This window comes from Phoxinus phoxinus, assembly GCF_949152265.1.
Source record: "Phoxinus phoxinus genome assembly, chromosome: 21".
Taxonomy (NCBI): Eukaryota; Metazoa; Chordata; class Actinopteri; order Cypriniformes; family Leuciscidae; genus Phoxinus; species Phoxinus phoxinus.
In genome coordinates this window covers 26,809,368-26,833,573 of record NC_136896.1, presented here as the reverse complement: position 1 = coordinate 26,833,573, position 24,206 = coordinate 26,809,368, and the positions used below count along the sequence as shown (strand labels likewise).

General features: G+C 36.9%; 1 protein-coding gene across 2 annotated transcripts; it reads right to left on the bottom strand.

Annotated features, from left to right (window-relative positions):
* Positions 1-407: 407 nt before the first annotated feature.
* LOC306989665 (poly [ADP-ribose] polymerase tankyrase-2-like) lies at positions 408-24,084 on the bottom strand. Of its 2 annotated transcripts, XM_079595572.1 has the most exons (27): positions 23,785-24,084; positions 20,187-20,374; positions 19,017-19,241; positions 18,778-18,873; positions 17,532-17,568; positions 17,331-17,406; positions 17,013-17,107; positions 15,567-15,633; positions 15,282-15,468; positions 15,078-15,199; positions 14,458-14,549; positions 14,286-14,364; positions 13,036-13,207; positions 11,779-11,858; positions 11,495-11,640; positions 10,437-10,602; positions 10,074-10,293; positions 9,264-9,373; positions 6,213-6,435; positions 6,047-6,129; positions 5,023-5,143; positions 4,211-4,308; positions 3,897-3,971; positions 3,133-3,238; positions 2,571-2,757; positions 2,224-2,380; positions 408-1,277 (listed from the first exon to the last, which is right to left on the bottom strand). In XM_079595572.1, exons 2-27 carry the CDS (start codon positions 20,365-20,367, stop codon positions 1,218-1,220), a joined length of 3,261 nt encoding a protein of 1,086 aa, XP_079451698.1. In that variant the 5' UTR covers positions 20,368-20,374; positions 23,785-24,084; the 3' UTR covers positions 408-1,217. The 2 variants fall into 2 exon arrangements, with proteins under 2 accessions (XP_079451698.1, XP_079451697.1); XM_079595571.1 differs by lacking the exon at positions 23,785-24,084 and having other exon boundaries at positions 20,187-20,605.
* Between the last annotated feature and the right edge of the window lie 122 nt (positions 24,085-24,206).

The window sequence follows — 24,206 nt, the reverse complement described above, 5'->3', positions numbered from 1 at the left end:
TATATCATGGGAGAAATCCTAACAAAGACTACCATGGTAGCTAAAAAATAATTTGTCATCATAGTTTCTGTGTAGTTTTTCATTCGTTTCTACATGGAGCTTATATTGCATTTAACCTTTGCAATAAAAGGCCAACTCTGCCCCTGTAGTAGTTCCACGCTATTCTTTGAAGTATCTTTTTAAATATAATTTACCATGTAAATGTCTTTGTACATGAATATATTACTCGTCGTGAGTGACAATCACGCTACTCACCCAGTACAGTAGGTTTAAAGTTTGGCTTTTCAGTTTCATCTAAAGCACATACTGCCTCCTGTTGGCCATTTGTTAGTTTTACAAATGACTGCTGCACTGAGATGGAGGAACAGGTTCACTCGTGTGATAACGACAGAAACAATACCAGAGATTGATAAAAAGCGTCTCTTTATTTGATCGCACTGTTGTTGACGCCGTTGTTTGTAGTAGTAACACATCATTAACATGACATTACGAGGAAAAACTGACATGTTCATGCACAACATTGTACAAATACTCCTGAACTACTTAAAAAAATCAAAACAAAAAAACATCAAAATCATATAAAAATCCAGAAACAATTCGTTCAACCACCCAATATGTTGCAGACTGAGAATGAAGCAAATATTAAGTTATCTTGTTAAACAGTTCAGCAATTAAACACTTGCATCAATATGGGACATCCTGTGGGATGACGGACGGCGTCTTTTTGAAAGTTAAATTCATACTTTTTTTTGGAGGGCAACAATGCTGTCAAGAAGACATTTCTAGATCATTTTATATTGGGATTAAGTCTCATCCTGTTCTGCTAGATACTAGATGCTTTTCAATTGGTCTGATGCTTCAGAAAAATCCCTGTACTCACATTGTGTAAAGCTGCAGGATAGTGGCAAACATTTACATCTCAGGCATAGATCTCTTATGATACAAACATCGATAAATTAATTAGTACAAAATATATACATTTGTCTTTGTAAAATAAATAAGTAAACGTTGTGATGGATAAAGGAAATGCAACTTTTGTAACCAGTGTTAGTGACTGAACTGGTAAGGCCAGTTTGTCGGTCATTTCATTAATAAGTTGCTGTAAATGAGATAAAAACAGACAGATGTAGGAAGAGAAGAATAACGTTATACATTGTATAAAAATTGCATGCAGTAAACAAGCAGTTTCTCTCCTCTGAGACGGAAAGACCCGTGTGTTAATCTGAAGAACCGTCCGGTTTGATGATCTGGTATGTGATCAAATATTCCGGATAAGCCTTGGGATGCAAAATGAAAAATGTAGTATTAGTATCACATGATAGAATCTGTCAATATACAGTATATATATATATATTCCATTATATATATATATATACAGTATATATATATATATATATATATATATATATATATATATATATAAATTATAATTCATAGCAATTCATTGTATTCAATTAGAAAGCATTAAATTGATCCAAATTGACAGTAAATACATTTATAGTGTTACAAAAAAAATTATATTTCAAATAAATGCTCTACTTTTGCACTTCCTATTCACCAATATTCATTATTCCTATTCACCTATTCATCATCATTTCCACAAAAATAATAAGCAGCAGAAACTGTTTTCAACATTGATAATAGCCAGAAATATTTCTTGAACAGCAAATCCACATATTAGAATGATTTCTGAAGGATCATGTGACACTGAAGACTGGAGTAATGATCCTGAAAATTCAGCTTTACATCAAAGGAATAAGTTACATTTTAAAATATATTCAAATAGAAAATAAGTATTTCACAATATCATTCTTTTTACTGTATTTTTGATCAAATAAATACAGCCCTGGTGAGCAGACCCAAACTTTTGAACAGAAGTGTACACATTGCCAAATGACATAAATATGGGAAACTTTTGTTTATTTTTGTAGAAATATTTGCAATATTATTTAGAATAATAGACTAGAAATTGTGAATGATTCTTGCTTTATTAATAATATGAAACACTAATTTTCGATTGATTCTTGAGTGATTTCGATTGATTCTTTGAATGATTCTTGCTTTATTATAATATGAAACACTCACTTTCGCGATCCGAGTAAAATGCAAAAAAAAAAAAAAAAAAATCTGCCCTATACTTTTTGTCTCCGAATTAAAATGGGTTGAGAATGTCATTTCATGTTGACTATAGATAGATAATTCTAGAGCCCATTGCTGTATCACCTGCTCTCCTCTGTAGATGACGTACTCGGCCAGAGCAAGACCGTTGACACTGGGCCGGCCAGTGACTGAGTGGTGTCCTGGTGGCGAGTGGGCCATCTTCATAGCGCTGAACTGCAGGAAGGACTTTCCCAAAGTCACACGGCAGAACAGAAGATGCCTGGGATGGGTAGACAGAGCCAAAATCAAGAGCATGAGCACTTTAGAAAGGAAATAGGAAATCAATTTCTCCTCAAGGTTTTGGAGAAGAACACTTTGCTGAAAAAACACTTAGATCGGCACATCGTGCTGGGAAACGTGAAGCCACTTAAATGAGAGCCTCCATTCGCTGTAACGGGATCTCATCTCACCTCTGACACGCGTAACATGACCTGTCCTTGTGAAGAGGGCAACCTGTTCCTCCTCCTATCCCGTAAACATACTGGTTGCTTTTGGAAGAGTTTTCCGCAAAATAGATCCCGGCCCCGAACATTCCCCCAATGTACGCATGCCTCTCATCGAAGCCCTTGTGAATGATGGCGTTTACGAACGGTGAACCTGGGAAAGCAGTAAAGGTTCCATCAAGGTTCGATTGATCAGAATCAGGCTGCAACTAATGATTATTTTGATAATCGATTAATAATTTGATTATTTCTTCGGTTAATAGATTAAACAAATGGGAAAAAAATAATCCACACAAAATCCAAAAATAATAATTTTAATTAAAAAAAATGATTATTTTATTAAATTATTGGTCACAATTCGCACTATTAACTTCCTAATAACAATGACTTTTGCCTCAAAAAAGTCTTTGATTATTTCTTTATTTTTTATTATTTTAATGATCAATTAGTTGTTACAGCCCTACTGAGAAGAGCAGTGAAAGAATGAGTCGTTTACACCAGGCCTTGGATGGATAGACAGATCACACACCATGGAACAGCATGCGTTCATTGGAATGGTTGTGGTTCTCCTCAAAAACCTCCTTCCTGCGATGAGTGTATCTCTCCCACAGCTTCTTGTTGCACACCTTCTGGATCTGGGACCAAAAAGAAAAGATTTTAGTGGCACTTTTTAATTTGATAACATTACTTAATACATTAGGGATGAACTACTGAACTAAACGACATGAACTAGCAACAATAAACCATTTTCTACACATACTGAATTTATAAACATATAATTGTTAATTTTAAAATAATGTCTGTTGGTAATATTAATTGATTATAATTTATATAACTTGAAATTTTTAAAATTTAGAAATTGATTAATAAATGTTATAAAAGTATTGTTTCTTGTTAGTTCACGATGCCTTATGGATTAACAAATGTTAACAAAATAATATTAGAAAGTGTTTTCTTTATTATACCAAGAGTTTCTTGGCCAGGGGCATTGTAACGCCACATTTTTTGGTTTGGTATGGAAAGAGAGACTTTTTAAAGAGCACAATACACACTTGTACAGTATAAAAGAACAAGGACATATTTTGGAACAGCAAAAATATATATTTTTATTTATTTAAACAAGACAAAAAAAAAAAACCCTTTATTTGCATTTATCCAAAGGGACTAAGATTGCATTCAAGGTCTCAAATATAAATTTTTATTAATTTACATGACTTTTCCAGCCCAGGAAAATCAATTTACTTTTTGCAATTTAATTCGCTTTCCAAGACCGATTGAAACTAAATCTCTTACCTTCACAATGTTGTATCTGTTGAAAATGCCACCCGCATGGCCGCCATCCCTGTGTTCCCTTATTGTGCTTTGCATCTGTTCAGAGACACAAGAGAACCAAAGTACATCCTCTGTGTTTTAATAATTATTCTACACATTCTGTCCAAGGGTACTTATTTGTACGGCTTCATAAGCCACATGTACATGCTCTATTACTGGATTCTCCTAGTCCACTTGAGGATAACAAGATTGCGATTATGTTAAACACATATCTAAGGGTCTGAGGCAGATGCTGATCAAAGTGAGAAATGATAAACATATGAACAAAACTCTACCTCCTCTTCAACGGACTGAAACTCCTTGTCGTCTGGAGACAGATCTATCAGTATTGTTCCACTGTTGGTCGTGTTCAGGGTAGAGTAAGGGTTTAAACCTGGGATGGGAATATAAATATTTAAGTGCAAAAGAATCTACAAAACAAAAGCTTCAGCTACGATCTTAAAGGGTCATATGAGTAATCAAAGCAAAAAGGGGGAAAAATAATTACAATTGTTTACTGTACAGTTAGTTAGTATCAGAGCTTTCAATACATTTTTTAATATATTAGGGATGCACAATATATTGGCCACCATATTGGTATCGGCCGATATATGTTCATGCTTAATGTTATCATTTTGTTTTTGTAATCAGGCTCTCAAAAATATAGATTTATCGGCCAATATATCGGCTTTCAAATATAAATAATTATTGGTTATCGGTATCGGGGCAAATCGGTGCATCCCTAAATATGCTAATCAATTCATTAAATTCATTGCAATCAATCACATATATTAATATTAGCTAAAACATAAATGTGTGTGAGAGTGAGAGTAAGAATCTTTAAAAAAAACATCACTTTTAACTGTAATGCTGATAAATGAAATCATTTTTGACAATATAACTTTGTTTAACATTAAAAGTTGACTTCAGGATAAGTAAATAAACGTATGCATAAAATGACCCCAGTAAAAGAGCAGCTTGTCCTGAGAAGAAGATCCGACGTCAAGCAGAGTTCTCCGTGGAAACAGATCAAAGTGATCTTTAAGCCCTCTCTCTAATTAAGCATTCTCTCAAATGAACTGTTCTAGATGAAAGAAGAGGCTCTTACTCTGCGGTCCACTAATAAGTCTCTCCACTCCTTTGATGATCTTGTGTCTGTGACCGTAAGCGCTGATACCGATCTCCTTCAGCTCTTTGTGTCCCATTTCCACCAGGACGTCCAGAGATATCTAACGACACAAACCACACGTGACTAATGTATTAATCCACTGATCAGCAAGTGCTCAACATCGTGTTCCTCTAGAGTATCTATAATATTTCAGTCAGTTCTCAAGCTAAAACATATTTTGGGGGAAATTAAATAAAGATGAACAGATTACAAATATTTAAGTCTAAGCTTTGCTACAGGTTGTACAGAAGTGAATCGGTTCATCCTACAGCGGTCTCTCTCACATGCCACTTTTGAAAGTCGGATTCATTTTAGTGAATCGGTTCATCCCGTGGTACTCTCTCACATAAGTGGCGTTCTACTGAATCAGTTCATCCTAAATGGTTCTCTCTCACATGTGTCACTTTGGAAAGTCTGATTCATTCTAGTAAATTGGTTCATCCTAAAGAGTTCTCTCTCACATAAATGGCATTGAAAAGTCAGTTTCATTCTAGTGAATCAGTTCCTCCTAAAATTGTATCTGTCCCATTTGTTGCACGGTAAAGGCAAGTTAATTCTATTGAACTGGTTCATCCTAAATGGTTCTTTCTCGCTTATGTAGCATTGGAAAGTCTGATTCATTCTAGTGAATCAGTTCATCTCTAACAGTTCTCTGTCACATATGTAGCATTGGAAAGTCTCCATTCATTCTAATCAATTGTTTCTTTCGGACAGTTCATGTAAATCAAAAGATTCACAAAAATAATTTAGATACAGATAAATAGGTAAAATTTACCTGTTCAGGTTTGATATTGTGATCTTGTTCATTCATTCAAAACCCCTTTCAGTGTTTTGCTTTTATCTTAACAAGCTAAAGTTTCAAAGTACCTTTGCCAGTGTTGTAGTCTAACTCCGACTCTAAAACTCAAGGTCTCAGTTTTGTTGTGAACTCGGTCTTGACTATAAAAAACATTGGAGCAATTACCTGCTCTCTGTCAAAGATCTCCAGCAAATGTTCCAGGCCCAGGTTGTGAAGGAACTGGCTGATACTCAACTCCATAGCTAGACCTGAAAAACCAACAGGTTATTTACAAAAAGCTTTCAGTAGTCAGCAAATAATTGCTACAAGCATGAATCTTGAATTAACCCACCCTCCTCTTTCGTCTCTATGCCAACGGCCCCCTCGGCTCCAGAAGACGGCAGAAGTGTGGTCATCCCGGACTGGCCGTCCATACTGGAGTTTGAAGAGAGCGGTGTGAGGGTGGACGGCACGACTGCCGCAGACTTGGAGACGCTGATAACCTGGGGCTTATAGCACGCCGGCAGCGCTGAAGGAGGCATGGCTGCCGTGAGGAGGGCTCGCACATCGTCCGTCTGGAGAGAGAGAGAGATGCGCAACATCAGAAAGTCCCAAACAATTAAGTAACGACCAATTTCTTGAGACAGACAAGACTGCAGGTCTCCCAAACTGACTCGCATTTAGTCACAAACTTATGTGAGTGTCAGTCAGATCTCAAGCATGTAGACCGTGAGTTCAGCAACAAAAATGCAAATAAGGAAGCATTTGTATACAAGACCAGTGAAAATGCTAATTTCAAATAAGCAAGCTGTTGGCATGCATCCTTGCTTAAAGGGATAGTTGACACAAAAATGAAGATTTTGTCATCATTTACTCACCCCAGTGTTATTTTAGTGTCATTTACATACTATTATAGTTTTGTTAATATTTTGAACTAGATTTTAAATTTTCTTTTTCACCTTATATTTTATGTTGGGATTTTTTTAAAGAAAATATTGAAAAATTAAATAAAAAAATCATGGCAGAAGATACAGTTATTATTTATTGGCAAGTTAACAAAAGGATTAATTAACTAATCAGAAAATAATTGATAGATTTATCAGGGAAAAATAATCATTAGATGAATTGGCGAATCGTTAGTTGCAGCCTCAGTTTAAAGAATGCTCAAGCTGCTCCTTTCAAAACTCAAATGTCATGAGGCTGCGTTCATGACAGAATTTTCATTCTCGGTTGATCCATCCCTTTAAATATCTTCCTCCAGGCATCAGACAGGCATATTATCCCACTCCAGACGTCACTGCATGTGCAAATGTGGAGTATTTTCAGACAATGTTGAATGGAATGATCAGTAAGCCTCCTCAAGCACTGAATACACAAAAAGAAAAGTACCAACCCTATAAAACAGAGATTTATGACATAAAAAACTTGATTATAAGAAGTTTGGCTTGAGACGGCTTAACTGTATCAGAGGTGCAGAAAATAAACAGAACGGTAGATAAGCGGTTGGCGACAAAGAGAAAGATCTTCTTTCCCTGATGTGGCTTGTCCAATATGCACACAGAAAGAGAGAATACCGTCACGAGGTCCAGCGGCGACTGGCCTTCCTGGTTGCGGAGCGTGGGGTCGGCCCCGTGAGCAAGAAGCAGTGCACACAACTGGGTCCTGTCTTTCTGCGCCGCCTCGTGCAAAGGGGTGAACGCCCACTTATCTGTGGCACTCACGCATGCGTTGTACTTGATGAGCAAAGCGGCCACATCCACATGCTGCAATGAAACACATGGAGCGGTCGTGCTCTCGGGTTGGTGTCTGAATATGAATATGCATGGCTGCCAAACGGCACCGCACACTTTTCCCTTCCCCAACAGGTTATGAAATATGACGAGGTGAACAACACCTGCACAACTATAAACTGTCATTCCAAACATGTATGACTGAACATTTTTGGAGCCAAATTTAAAAATGCTGAAGCACAAATGAGATTTGAGAGCTGGACACAAACTAAAACTTTGTGACTTTCTCTCTTTGTGTAAATCAACTACAGGTTCAGAGTGTTTATTTTTTCCCCACATTAATTTCACATGTCTAGTACAATTATGTGGTTTTGTTTTATTAATAGTGTATACTTTTTTCTTTATTTACCCCAAAAGAATGGAAGTGAAATGTGACAACATGCCCCACAGGTGGGGTACATTGTAACATATGAGGGGCACATTGTAACATGACCATATGTTATCAGATCTATAAAAAAAATATATACATGACAAACTAAAATATTTTGTCGATAAAATACAATTATTAACTTAAATAACAAATTGGAGCATAAAATAATAGCAGATTTGCCTGATTGTGTATAAACACTAAAAACTAAGATGAAAATGTACCTTCAGTAAGAAATTTACTTTTGCTATAGTTAAATAAATGTTCTGTGATATCTTCCAAAGATTTTAGAATTTTGGCGCAATTTTTTCTCTATATAGTGTTGATATGGCAACTTGTAAATATACTAAGTTTTATCATGCTGGCGTGTGTGGAATCTTTTAAACCATGTGTGTTACAACTAGCCCCGCGTTAGGTTGTGCCCCGCTCACCCCTATATTGGAATCTTATGGATTACTTTTATGGTGTTTCCTTGTCATTTTTGGAACACATTTAAAAAAAAAATGTAATCCCTTTCTGTGTTCCATGGAGAAAAGAAAGCCATACGGGTTTGGGAAGACATATTTGTGAAACATTTCTTGAGTGAACTATTCATTTAAGAAATGTTTATAAGGTTGCAGATATCTGGTTGAGAAAGGAAAACTGATCTTTCACACTACAGACTATCAGACTTTTGTGATAGACTGCTGCAGTGATGAGATATTTTTGGAAGTTAGCATCACACTGGTTCCCTCGACAAAAACCCATTAGGATTTTTCCTTTGTCTTTTAAACCATTGCAAAAAATAAGCTCCGTGATCAACAAAAGTTTATGATACTTGCATGTTTTTATCATCAAGAATTTTCACAACTTTTTTCAATTTTGAAGCCTAAATACAATTACCAGAAATGAAAAGCTAACCTTAGGCCATAAACGAACTACACCACGGTCACTCAACTTCAACGTCACAACCAATAAGCTTCCAACAACTCTTTCAATCTTTAATGATTAAAAAAAAAAAATTTCCATTTGCGATTATAAACACAACAGGGCTCTGAAAGAGAGTAGACGAGTTTACCTGTTCAGGTGATGACGTTTAATGTCCTCGACAACCTTTGTAGCAACATTTTGCCACTTGTTAGCAACTACATTTTCAAGACATGTAAAAGCTTTAAAAATCACGAGTGGTGTATTACTGGTGTGTTTTATGTCGTAGAATAAAATGTGAAAATAACTGATCATGTTCCATCATGTTAGCAGTACTCACCCCGTAAGATGCAGCGTTGTGTAGGGGAATGAGACCACCTTTATCCTGAGAGTTCACCTCTGCCCCGTGCTGAAGCAGATATTCAGCCACCTCCAGATTATTATAGCCGGCTAATCATACACAAAACAAACACCACCAACATGAAAATATACTTTTTCAATTTGTTCATATTTCAGATATTTGATACATTTTTTTGAGCACATGTTTTGTAGAGTTCACTTCATAGACTAAGTATATTTTGAATGACTATTTGCACTTAAACTGATTCCAAATGCAAATGTAGCAACCGTTACAAAGCCAGAATGTTTAAAAAGGTCTCCAGGTTCGGGTTTTGCCATTAAATCAACTGTGCATCTGATAGATTCCGACCCATTCAATATGTGCTGTGTGCATAATTACTGTTTTCATTTGAGAGAATGCAATTCTCAGTGCGCTCGGTAATCTAGTAAGTCTGTGTTTACACGGACTGTTTACTCTCTTTATTTATACATTTTTTAAGTGTCTGAGTATAAATCTGTATTTTAGTACCTGCTGTTTTAACAGATTACTTGTATATTAAGTTAACTTTTAAAAATGTATAAGTTTTTCAATATTTTAGTAATATTATATAATAGTTTTATTGCAAAAATGTTGTGCATGTTATTTACAATTTGTTAAATAAATTGTGTGATAACATTTTTAATGTATATATCGGCCTAATATCTGTATTAGCATCTGCCATTAAAAAAAAACCTTATTGGTCAGACACAACGTCAACGAGTTAAAATTAAGTAAAGTATTATATGAAAGCATACTTTGACCCACACCTACCTGCGAGGTGCAGTGGAGTGGAGTGACGTCCCTGCGTGTCTCGACAGTTCACGTTGTCTGGAGTGCAGATCTTTTTAACGCGAGTTAAGCAGCCTTTCTTAGCGGCGTCCAGCAGTGCTGCGTCTCCCCTGAGCAGATCCTGAATGTCTGTATCCTCATCCTTCACCAAGTCCAGAGGGCTGCTTCCATCACGATTCTTTTTGGTCGGGTCGGCACCGTGCTGTGTCAAGGAATTACTTTGTTACACCGTAGTGAACACAGCACTGAACACTGTGCTTCCTCCATCACTTTGCTGCCATTGATAATAGACATGATTTCAATTCAAAGCCTGAGAAATTGATTTCAACCGGAGCTCTTCAATACCTGAAGCAGCAGTTTGCAGATCTCATATTTGCCCTTGGCGGCCGCCTCATGCAGTGGGGTGAACTTCCACAGGTCGGCCACGTTAACCACAGCACCGTGAATGACAAGGAGCTCAGCGACCTCGTAATGCCCATAGGAACAGGCGTTGTGCAAGGGGACCAGGCCACTATGTAGCACAAAACAGAGACATCATCATCATCTTACCAATGGGTCGTTTTCACATTTCTCATAAGCGGAAGTCGTCATAGTTAAGTAAACTTCTATAGTGGTGAAGACAACAAATATAATTTTTGTATTCCCACTACCTGATAGCGAAAGAAAAAAATCATGATAGCATTTCCACAACTTTCCAAAAGAGGGGAAAAATATGGAGAGATTGATTACGGCAGTCTGAACAGAGAATGATGTCAAATTTGTCGGCACTCCCTCAGCCGTTGTATCAGAAACACAGAGTTATTACGCTTTTTTGTCATTTACTGCTAAGGCAATATAAAACAAAGTATAACATTATAAATGTATATAATTTTTTTTTTTTTTTTTATGAAATTCGTTGAAAAACTTTACTAGATTGGTAAAAAATGATTTTAAATAACTGTATTTTATTAATTTGTTTGTTTATTTAAAAAACTTTTTTAAATGAAAATAAATTTCCTGTCTTTTTCATTTTAACAGTCTATTTCTATTTAATCAGAAAATGTATTATGTAATTTTTGGCGGAGTACTAAAACCTGTAACCAGAGTAATATAATCTGTATAATAATGAAAAAAATCCCTTTATTTGATTTTTTACATATTTAACATTGTTGCAGCTCCTCTCTTCCCAGTCTGTCAGTAACGCTCTATTTAGTTCCTGTCTCTATGAAGTCCCTCTGAAAAGTGCAATGTGCTCTGATTGGTTGGCTGGATCAGTATATGTTGTGATTGGTCAACCGCTTCCAGCATGTTTCGGAAACGTCACGCCCCTTACACTAACTGCATTAGATCTGGGGTGGAAAAAACAGCGTCTCTTGGACATGCGACAACACACTTCTAACGCAACTCAACTTTTGTCATCTCACCCCTTGTCTTTAGCGTGCACATCGGCTCCGTGCAGCAGGAGATACTCCACCACAGCTACACGGTTGTAGCCCGCCGCGAAGTGCAGGGGTGTGGACTGCCTTCCCTCCACGTCTATACAGTTCACGTTCTGAAGAGTACAGAGCTTCTACATGGAGAAGGTAAAAAAAAACAATATATCAGTCCTAACATGTGAATCTGGGATAATCAACTTCATAATGATTTCACAACTACACGGGGGGGAAATTGATCATTTCACACCGTTTGGTGTATTTTTAGTCCTCACCTTCACCACTTCCAGATCTCCTGATTTGGAGGCTTCTAACAGCTGCCTGTCTGTGTCTGAGTTGCCTATAAATGTTCCCTCTAGGAAAAAAAAACATTATTTATGTGCTTTGTGTTTATTTTAAAGTGCCCCACTGCCCCGATTATGTTATTTTAAAGGTTATTAATTTTAGTTTGAAGGTCTCCTACAATCGGTTTACATGCATTCAAGGTAAAAAAAACACTGACATTTCCTCATAATATACATTGCAGCATCAGCTCTTTTCTCACGGTGCCCGAAACAGTACAATAAAGGATTTAGTTTCTCTAAATGCTTCCTTTCCGAGAGCCTACTCCGCTCTGATTGGTCTAATGGCCCAGTCTGATCGTTATACTGCTTGTGTGTGTCGGAAATGAAACGGCCATTACACTGAATAATATATCAGAATTTCAGCTCCGGAGGCTTCCTCAGCACTTCTGTGCACAGTGATGCGAACAGCAAAAAATGGCATCAGTTTTACCGTATCAATTTGAGCCCGAGTCCAATAATGAAACACTGGAAGAAGTAGCTGAGAGGATTTGCTTTTGCAGAGCAGAAAACAGCGTCTTCTCGACAACACGAATCAAATTCTTCCAGTCTCAGCTACAACTACAGTGTTTGAGGACGGGTCAAAGTAGATGTTGTTCGCAGGCAGCCGAGAAACAAAGAGAAATACAGCAACATTTGTGGTGAAGAGAACTTTACATTTTATGTACAAATATACTGACTTGTTTCGGCTTAAAAGCCTTCCTCAGGGTCTCAGAGGAGGCAGCCAATGATGACGAACATAGGCTGGCATTATGCAAATTATGCTAATTTGTTACAAATCTACTCTGTTCGTTTGGAAAGAACGACGGGAATTATTGACGACTCGTTTCAGGCCGTTCAGTTCTTTCATTTGGAAAGCAATAATTACATTTGTCATGCACTTTGATCTTTTACATTCACAAACAGCAATATTACACACTACATGAAAGGTAATATCTGAAATAATGCATAATGGGGCACTTTAAAGGATTAGGTCACCTTAGGTATTTTATCATTCTTATTCCAATCCCGTATTACTTTATACAATTGTAAACAAACCACAAATTCATGCTGATCTTTTCCATACAAGTAAACAATGAAACTGAATAAACATTCTGCTAAATTTCTTTTTGTGTGTTCCACAGAAGAAGGTCATACAGGTTTAGAACGACATGAGGGTGGGTAAATAGTGAAGTTGAACTGAAGCGTCACCTTGCAGTATCTCCTGAATGCTTTGACTGGCGATCTGAGAGGGTGAGAAGCCCTGCAGGGAAGTGATGAGCGGGTCACATCCAGCACTCAGGAGCATGTGACAGGTCTGTAGGTGACCACAGTGAGCTGCGCGGTGAAGCGCTGTCTGACCCAGGTTATCTACCGCATTCACCTGCACGTCACAACAACACGTTCACGGCACCATAGACTGTTTTGCATTACTGTTTTGTTTGTTTTTACAAACTGAGAGACATATCAAAATAATTTGATGTATTTCCGATTGAAACAGGATATTCAACAAGACAAAACATGTAGGGGTTGAGATATGGGAAGTCACTGGTTTGTGTACTGATGAAATCGGTGTTATAAAAATGGATTTTGATTTCATGTTCAATCAAAAGTGAAGTAAAATGTATTTGTATTGCGCTTTTCACAATACACATTATATATATATACACATATGACACACATGCTAATGTTTATAATATCTTTATAGTCGCATTAGGCAGATTAGAGCTGGGGTAAAATATAGTTTACACTTTGCAACAGTACAAGCAATCAAGAAGTTGAGATTTGCCTTATATATATTTTAATTTTTTTGACTTACGCTAGTATACTGTATGCATGCGGATAAAGTTGGAGATACTTATATAGTGAATGTTATATAAAGAGCTGTGCCATAGTTTAGTTACATTTTTGCAACAAAATAAATCAAGTGTTTGTGATATATTACTGTATACACCCTATGCGAGTATACTGTATGTAAATACAATTTTATAGAGCTCTGCGATAATACAGTTTACCTTTTACGAAGATATGAACAATCACTCAGCCAAGATGTATAATATATTTTGCTTTACAGTACGTGAGCATACTGTATGTATGCAGGTAAAGCAGGATGTACTATATTTCACTTTTAATATATTGCTGGGCGATTATATAGTTTAAATTTTTTGATGATATAACATTTAAGGAGTTGCTATATAGTATAGAATAGCACTATATAGTACAATGTAAATGTGAGTGTACTGTTTGTAAAGGTGGATATACTTGTAGTAGTTGAATAGTTTGTATTAATTATTAATTTGTTAGTTCATTCGAGTTATTCATTTGTTATGTGTTGAATCACAGATTCATGAATTTTCATCCTGATGGCTTAAGTAAAGGCTGACAGAATAATTGTGATGCCATTTGTGGAGCCTATGTTTAATTCTCTATATGTTTCACTGCAGCTGAAAAGTCTCACTTACTTTCGCCTCGTGTTTCACCAACACCTCGATGATGTCATTGTGGGACTTCTCCGCGGCAAGATGCAGAGGTGTGAGGAAGCTGTGTGAAAGACAGAGATCCAGAAGCCATTACTGAATATGATACACGATCATTAAGCAAACCCTGCAAACCCGAGCAACGCGACTGACTCACTCTTTGTTCTTCTCATTGACGTTGGCTCCTTTTCTGAGCAGCAATTCACAGATCTGTTTCCTCTTGGGATAGGGCGACGTGGAGGCACAATGCTATCAAAGACAATCGCAGAAACCTCTTTTATTCACTTCAAGACCTATACAAATCTCTATTCTTTAGATGGTTTGTGTTTAATAGTAGCATTCACAGGTGTGTGGATATGTTTTTAACCTCTTCAATCGTGGCTCATTCAATAGGATTTAATAGTTTTAAATATGCTTTTTACAGTCATTGAGTCTTTTAATAAAAATTGGGTGCATTCAATTAACAGTAAAGACATTTATAATGTTATAATGTAAAATATTTATATTTCAAATAAATCCTGTTCTTTTGCTCTTTCTATTTAATAAAAGAATCTTGAATTTTTTTTATATATAAAACATATATTTTTGTTAGTGAATGCAGCACAATCGCGAACATAAATGATAAATGATAACCTACCTAACAAACCATACATCAATGGAAAGCTTATATATTCGGCTTTCTGATGATGTATAAATTTCAATTTAAGAAAATTTACCCATGTGACTGGTTTTGTGGTCCAGGGTCACATATAATAAAAAAGAGAAAACTAGCCTTACTAGAGCTGTCTCTTGGGTTAGAGGGTGTTTAAAGTTGATGGTCTCAAGAGAGAGGTGTTTTTTAAAGCAGGCCATGTCCGCCTCGCGTGCCGCCTGCAGCAAAGCGTGACCTCTGAACTCATCTGCAACAGAGAGAGACACCCCATCAGTCATTTACGCAGCAAACAAAACTCGAGCTGATCTTAGCAGCAGTCACACGCGTACACGCCAGACGCTCTGTCAGCAGGGTGTTCGGGGCCAGGTCCATCGCGCTCCTGTTGTGGCAGTTGAGGAACGTGGGGTCGGCCCCGTAGCTGAGCAGGAGAGAACAGACCTCCACTCGGTTTTTTGAGGCTGCCTCGTGCAAAGGTGTGAACTGCCACAGGTCCATAGCGTTGACGCAGGCTCCATGCTGCGGAAAAAAGGAAAAGATGGAGTGTAGTTAGTTACCACTTCAACTCAAATGAAAGAACTCAGAACAAGAAAGCAGACAAAAAAACGTGTGAATACCTTTACAAGCAACTCAGCTACATCATAGTGACCGTATGAACAGGCATTATGAAGAGGCACAAGATCACTGTAAACACAAGGCCAAGTGTAAGATAGTGTAGATAGGTTTAGTGACTACAACAATGAAAGAAGACTACAATTTTTATCAGAATGTTTTGGGGTCAAAGTTAAGTCAAATTTGTCACATTCCTCAAAGAAAGTGTTTATAGCTACGTCTATATACACACTGTTCCGAAAGTATAGCCACAATTATATAAGTTAGGTTAACATGAGACTCGTGTAATAGAATTGAATATTAACCTCGTCTGTACATCCAATTTTTTTAACTAGGGAATCGGGATGCACCAATATTAAAATTCTGGACGATATCGGTGGGCTGATAATAAATTGCATGTTACGGCCGATATCTAAATTAATTAATATTTAATAATATTTCAATCATGACAACTCTTGATCGTGAAAACTCATACTATGTGAGCATGTAAGAAGATATGCTGCTGCTTAATGAATCGGCATACATAAATCCTGCAGCAGATCTAGGCAGGTGGAGGGTTTCAGAGGAACTCTGCTGACGTGCAACAGAACACTAAACCAGACTATTTCAATTAGAGGTCCACCGTTTGATCGATTTTGACTAATCGGCAAAAATACGATAGTTTTTCAGGAATGTGTCCATTGCTGGAGCGGCTGAGAAGGGTGCACTGTCATTATACAGTACGAGAGCGGCCTCAAGAGGCGAAATAAAAACTATCACTGACGCCTCGTGGTGTTTGTTTTTACATGTGAGGCTGTACTTTTAATGTCACGGTTGTGACATCTATTTGCATTAGGCTAGTTTATATCCAGCTGGTCGCTTTAATGCATTATTTATCCAGCGAAGTTGCATATTTAAAGCTAGTGATACGAGAAAGCAAACTGCATCGTCATGCAGCGGACAGAAACAGAAACATATCAGAAACGCTTTCAATTTCAGCTCTTTTTTATCGTCACTGTAATACATATTTTGTTATTTTGATTAAATAATTTTTTTTAAGTGTTCTAAAATACAAGGAAATAAAGTGAGAGAGTGTACATACAATACATATGTTACATATCTATTTTCAATGCTATAGTGTTTGTGTAGATTAATTGGTTATCGGCCAGCGTGGGCCAAACTAGTTATCGTTATTGGTCAAATCCACTGAGCAAGAAATCTCACTGGCTGCAGAATCCGAAGCCATTATGGTTCTGTACATCTCTATGAAGGTGGTAAAGACAGTAAAAAGAGACTGGAATTATCCCTGCAGAGCGTCTTGACACGTAGACGTCCATTTTAAGTGCATTACTGTAAACAGAAGTTTTAATTTGTTTTTTAACAAACCAAAGGGGATCTATTTCTGTGCTAACTGACAGCATAGAGTTTAACTTGTACGGCATTTTAAGTCACACTCAACACAGAAATCGCACCCTTTGTCTTTAGCGTGCACGTCGGCTCCATGCTGCAACAACAGCTGCACTGTCTTCACACGATTATAGCCCGCGGCCAGATGCAGAGGGGTGGACTGCAACCAACACACAACCCATTCAGAAACACATAGATGCATGTAGAACCTAGAACGATTACATACTGTATGAAATGTCTGGCTACATTACGTTTTATTTGAGTGCCTCGGTAATGTTAAGAACATTTGAGGATTGTTTTACATGAACAATCCCACTGTCAACAGATTTTGAGGCAACATTAGATTAAATATAAATTAAATGAACTATAATTTAATAAATCACCTTCCTTCCATCACTAGCGTGACAGTTCACATTTAATGGTGTGAGGAGGCTCATCAGTTTTTCTTCATTTCCACTTCTGTATAAAAGCAATGAGCGGCAAGTCAATTAAAAGAACAATGCGAGTCACGACAGCAATTTAGCTTAGCAATATTCATCTCTCCTCAGGTCTCCTGAACAATATTGAGCTTAAATTGTTATTACCTTGCGCTCTCGAGAAGTTCATCCTTTCTATATTCACCTAGATTGAAGAAAGAATGAAGTAGGCTATATTAACATAAATGGCCATCTCATTTGAGCACAAATTAAAAGCCAAGACACCAGTAGAACATGGCACTTACAAAATTGGCACTTACTAAACACAGTCTAAAAAACAAGTAAGCATTGTGGGAATAACTCTAAATTATCGTAAATACAAGTTTCCTAGTTAAAAATTGGGCATGAACGCCCTCTCAAGTTGTAGTAGGAAGCTCTAGGATAATTTTGATACCCAAGTTCCAGAGTTGGGCGGGCCATAAACTTTAAACATGGCGGAGATTCCACAACAGCTCCATCCCCTTGTCTTGTCATTAAAGTAGTGCATGTTTACATTATGAATAACCATTTGAAGCATAATGTGTGTTTTATACTGTACACAGCGAAAACAGCCTGTATTTGAGTGAAATTCCAGAATCGTCAGCAAACTGACTATCTAGATAGTGCGGTGAAGGTTTATATGGTTGTCAATGAATGGGACACTAAATATAATTTTGTCTTTAATAAGATTTTCCCAATAAATAGGCAAGAATAAACCTGGTTTTCTCATTTCTGTTCTTTTCGACAACAAAGCACTTGGAGCGAGACAAGCTCGAAATCACAACTACAGAAGTGGAAAAGTAGGACATTTCCAATAGCACGTGAAGCCAGCTTAAGAATCAAGTATTCCAGAAACACGTAATAAAAAACAATAAAAATCTCATGTAATGCTGCAACTAACAAATATTTTGATCATCGATGAATCTGTCAATTATTTTTTCGATTAATCATTTAAACAGATGAAAGAAAAAAAACAAAATGATTCATTAAAACAATTTAAATATTTATCATATTTAATCCGTTAAAATCATTTTTATCCATAATTTACCTAAATTAAATTCCACATGCTGCTCAATGATTTCCTCCATACAATGTGCATTTTAAAGGCAAATATCGTGAACTTATAGATGTAGGCTATGCTACATATTATGTGAATATTTTTAAATGAATCAAATTTGAAATTAAATGAATTTTTAACCAATTAGTTAAAAATAATCTGTTAAAAATATTTTTTTATTTTATTAATCGGACTACACTGTTCACACTGTACAATGAGGCATGAGTTTGTTTCATTTCCCAGCAGCCAGTCTTCCTCTCTCATTACATTGAATCAGACTGTGGACTAAAGCTTCAAGAAGTTCAAGAGGTCACTCACCGGTCAGCACAGATTTGGTGGAAGCTTCAGCCAAGTCAAGCGCTGTCCTTCCATCAGTGTTTCGGATGGTTGGCTCAGCACCATGTTGTAGTAAAACTACCAATGACAAACATGACACAAACAGCATTAAACATTCAACATAAATGAGATCCACGTTTGATGTTCTTTTCTCATCAAAACAAAATATTATAAATGCATGTAAATTATAGTGTAAACTTCTGAGAGGCACCAGGTTTTACCAATGCAGACGTCGATCTTGCCCTTGATGGCAGCCTCGTGGAGTGGGGTGTAATTCCAGTTGTCTCTGGAGTTGGCATCGGCCCCGTGTTGCAGAAGCAGGCTGACGACCTCAGCGTGACCAAAAGAGCAGGCGTTGTGCAGCGAGATGAGTCCACCATCATCGCAGGCGTGCACGTTAGCACCGTTTAGAAGGAGGTAGTCCACCACATCTCTACGGCCAAAACCTGCCACAGAACAGTCCATCGCTTTATATGATGAACATATTTCATTTCACATCAGTCTTTTATTCACATATTAACATTGATCAGCAAACATAAACAGAAGCTCAACCAAACATGCTTGACGCACGAAAACAAACCTCATGGTTCTTGCTGAAGCTCAAACGTGCTGCGTAACACGTAAGAATGAACCTCATTAGTTCTGGCACGTCAAGCGAACATGCTTGAAATTCTGTTCACAACTGATGAATTGATGAATGTTTATATGTGAATTAAAGCCTAAATTCAATCTGTTCATAATATAAAGCGATTGAGCCTCTTCAGAAAATGTGGATTAAACCACTCAGTTCATATGGATTAGTTTTACGATCTCTTTATTAACTTTTTGAACCGTCAAAGTGGTAGTTGCGTAGCTGTCAATAGAGGGGCAGAAATCTCTCAGATCAATGATATTATATGTAATTATTATAGACACTGTTACAATATATATACATACACACATATATTGCAACAGTGTCTATGTACATATAATTAATTACAATAATGATAAGTGATTTCAAGTGTTCCAAAAACAACATAAGCACATGGTGTTCTTAGTAGCCAACTTAATTATATATTTACACTAACATCAACAAAAAATGTAATTCAATAATCTCAAAAACCCTATATAAAATTAGGCTACGAAGCTTTTGTCTTTTATAGTTGATTAATTATTAATGATGATATGCAAATACAATTTCTATTGGGGAAATAATACAAATTGTACAGTAATAAAATACATTATTGACGATGAAACAAAATAGCATATAATCATAGAAAATAACAGAAAATAAATTAATAGAATCTAGAAAATAGAAAACAGAATATTGTTTTAGAAAATAAAACGCATAGAATAGAATAGAATAGAATAGAATAGAAGAATAGAATAGAATAAATGACAGTGGCACTCACCCGCAGCGAAGTGCAGCGGTGTGGATTTCCTGCCCGCCGTGTCTCTGCTGTTCACATTCTCCGGGCACACGAGCTTCTTCACCCGCTCCAGGTCTCCTCTCCTGCAGGCCTCGAACAACTCCCTGCTCGGCTCGGCAGACCCGGAGCTCTCCGTGAGCCCCGAAACGCGCCGGAGCGACATGGACAAGCTAGGGGCAGAGAGTGGGAAATGTGGAATACACACTATTCCCAAGGCTTGACATGAAGGCAGGAAAGAGGCGCGGATCTCCACAGTTAAAACCTTTCTGTAACATCCATTAGAAGAGAAGAAATGATTCAGGGTGTCTTTGGTTGTTAATGTACAGAGCTGTGCGTCTCTAAATCACAGAAATGTTAGGAACGGATAGAATGTCAATCCGCGAGAACGTGGGTCTTGGAATAGGCGGGGCTTTGTACGTGTCTCAAAACGTGTCTCTTATTGGTCACGTACGTCTCGAGTCAATAATAATAGTGCAACCATATGTATTGTATTTATTATCTATGAATGCAACAACTGTGCACCCCTGCTTTTTTCAGTGGCCTTCGTTCTTGGAAAATACTCTTATGAATGTATATTTGGTGCAACTGAACGCCTGTGACAGTGGAATTTGTAGTTGATGAGAATAGGGTAGGCTATGTATAGTTTGTAAATCCTATTTCATACCTATATTGCACATTACCTGGTACCAAATATTCTACTTAGGCTACTCTGTTTTTAACATTTGCTTTTTTCATAACGTCACAGTGCTTAACTGTTATTCTATTGTTAAATATAGCTTGTAAATCCTTGTGCCACAGGTCAGCATTGCAGTTATAATGGTGTGTTCTACTACTGTTTGTTCCTCAGTATTTTTATATATAGATTTTATATATGTATACACGTCAAGTTTTGTTTATCAAAGAGACACGTAGGCTGGTCAGCATGTCATTGGTAATTCTTTTCATCACAGAGCTGACCTCTTTATTTATTAATTAGCCTATTTATTAACAATTATTGTGTTATAATTGACTTGTAAGGCTGTTTTAAAAAAAAACCAAAATATATTTGGAAACCTGCATGTTCTTTATTGTGTGTGTATTTATATGGGTTTTTTTCTTTTCTTTTTCTTCTTCTTCTGTTATTTATATTTCAGTGATCTGACACATTTTGTTTCAATGACAGTTAGGCCTGCTACTGTAGCTACTTTGAAATAAATGTGGAATGGGCTTTATGCACAGCTGCACTACTTCCTGAACTTCAGGCAGCTCCTTTGTTTCCTGTCTTCCATTATTGGACAAACTGATTAATCCAGGTGTGCCTGACCAATAACAATAATCAGACACACCTGGATTGATCAGTTTTTCCAATAATGGCAGACAGGAAACAAAGGAGCTGCCTGAAGTTCAGGAAGTAGTGCAGCTGTGCATAAAGCCAATTAAAACGGCAACTGGAAATTTGTCTGTTTTGATCAATCATTATTCTTGTTAAAACTGCATGCTAAATATTAAAAATATATATACAAGCGGCGGCAGATCGGTCGAAAATTTCGCTTTTAAAAAGCCCGCCCACAAACGTGTTTGCGATTAGGCGCTTCTACTGCCTCCGGAGCAACGACTCATTGCTATCTGGGTATAGCCACAACAGGCCTATCAGTAAATTTTAAGTCACAGAGAGCATTTTCCCCATTAAGAAAAAAATAAATAAAATCGATAATGCATCAGAAACCATGAACCAAACCAACCAGGGGTGCGTTTCTCAAAAGCATAGCCAAATATGATCGCAATTTCCATTGAACCATTAATGACAGAACTTGCGACTATAGTTGGCCACCAGATGAGCTACTTTGATTTGAAACTAAATGTATTTGAAAATCAGACAAAAAAAGACAAAGATACAAGACGAGGGAAAGAACTACAATCCCATGATGCATTGCAAACGACACAATCGAAATGCAAATGACAGTTAGGCCTATAAAAGTAATGTTGTAAAGTTTGAGAGGTTATCCACCTCATTTTTCAGTTAAGAACAGGCACGGCCATTTTACATTTTATTGCGTCTTGCATCCAGTATCATTCGCTTCCAGTAATTTGGATCTGTAGCCTACAAAAAAGCTTGGTATGCTGCTTGATATTGCAAACTGGTATTACTTACCATATTATTTTAATGTATTGTCTTAATTATAAACAGGCTGGTTTGTAGCGCAAACAGTTTTACAGTTTAATGCACTTTTATATATTTGTTATTTCCCATAGCGGCTAATAAATCGGAAGTCTCGCACACAGAAAACACCTTACTTCCGCGTTAAAAATGGTACATAGGGAGATTTCTTGGTGTTTTATTTTTAACTATTCTCTGATTGGTGGAGACTTTTTGCAGAATCATGGGTAATGTAGTTCTGTCCACCAGGAATCCGGTTGATAAACACGATTCATTAAAAAAAAAATATTGAAATAATGCGGGCTGTTGGCTTCCACAGAAGCCGCACCGATTAACAACCGTAGAGTTTTACCCCCGGAACATGACTGTTCCACTGTATTCTGCTAGTTCAACTCCAGTGTATTTCCAAATGAATTCCGCTGTTTGTCAGTATAATTATTTTGTTTTTAGATTGTCTAGATTGTCTGCTGAAAGAGCACTAAAACAGCGTTGTCACATGGTGTGACTTTTCTCAGAGGTGTTCACAACGGACAAAATACAGTGGTTTGTGATCACTATTTGACTAAACACAACGTTCAGAGATTTTATTTGCTCTGAGCTGACATGCACCCTCTGTAGGAATCTAAGCTGACTCGTCGCGCATGATGATGGCCAAAAATATGTTTAGGAAGGCATCTCAATTGGTTTTGAGAGTAGGTATCTCGTTACACAATGAAAGACCAACAGAGGTGGACAGTAACAAAGTACATACTTGAGTACTGTACTTAAGTACACTTTTTGAGTAGGCCTATCTGTACTTTACTTGAGTATTATTTTTTCTGAAAACTTTTACTTTAACTTCACTACATTTGAAAGAAAAATATAATTCATTTTACATTTCTGTCAAGGTCCTTGAGTAGAAAGTACTGTAGAAATGTCAGTCAGGGGATGATTTTGGTTGCAGGGGTTGCATTTTGGTTGGAAATGTAAGTCAGGTTGACGTCAGAAACGCGACAATGGATTGACATCAGAACTTGACTTGATGTTGGTTTCTGATTTTCATTTTAAACGTTGGGTTTGGTCTTCTAAATGCAAATTTTGTCATTGTTTTGGAGCACACTAGCTAACAGTAAGGCTAACATATTCATACTAAAAGCCAAAAAAAAACTTTAAATAGGGCACTATTTGAGGAGCCATTTGGGTGTCCGAAACCATTGTGGACGTTATTGAGTGCACTTTCAATTCAATTCAATCTCACATATCCCACACTACTGAAAATGTGTTCTAAATTTTTTTTTTTTTAAATATATATAGGCCTACCGGTATATTGATAAGAGGGTAGGCAGGCATAGATTCTGAGGCATAAGGTAGGCCTACTCCAAGTAAGTTAGCCTATTACACAACAATAAAAAAATCAATGTATTGACATATAGCCTAGGCTACTTTTTTACTTTTGATACTTACCTACTAATGTACTTTTACTTAAGTAAAAATCGGTCTTTACAACTTTTTCTTGTAACGGAGTAATATTTGACCAGTAGGAGGCTATCTGTAAAGCACTTTCACTCAAGTAAGGAAGTTGTGTCCACCTGCAGACCAATGGCCTACTATATCAGCAAACCCCGGCTCGTATATAGCCTAGATATTTAACGCGGTTAACTACATGAACACGGGAAAATATGACATGTCGCGTCACAACTTTCATCATAATGAATGCGTTCGTTGTGAATGTAATGCTCTTCCTGCACTGAACACCGAGTTCACTTCAGTTTCAAATAGGCTGACATAATGTAAACACTCGGTGCTGCCACCTTCAGTTCAGTGCCTGTTTTGTTTTTGTTTTAAAAAATATTGAATCACTGAATAAAATAAATGTAGAATTATAT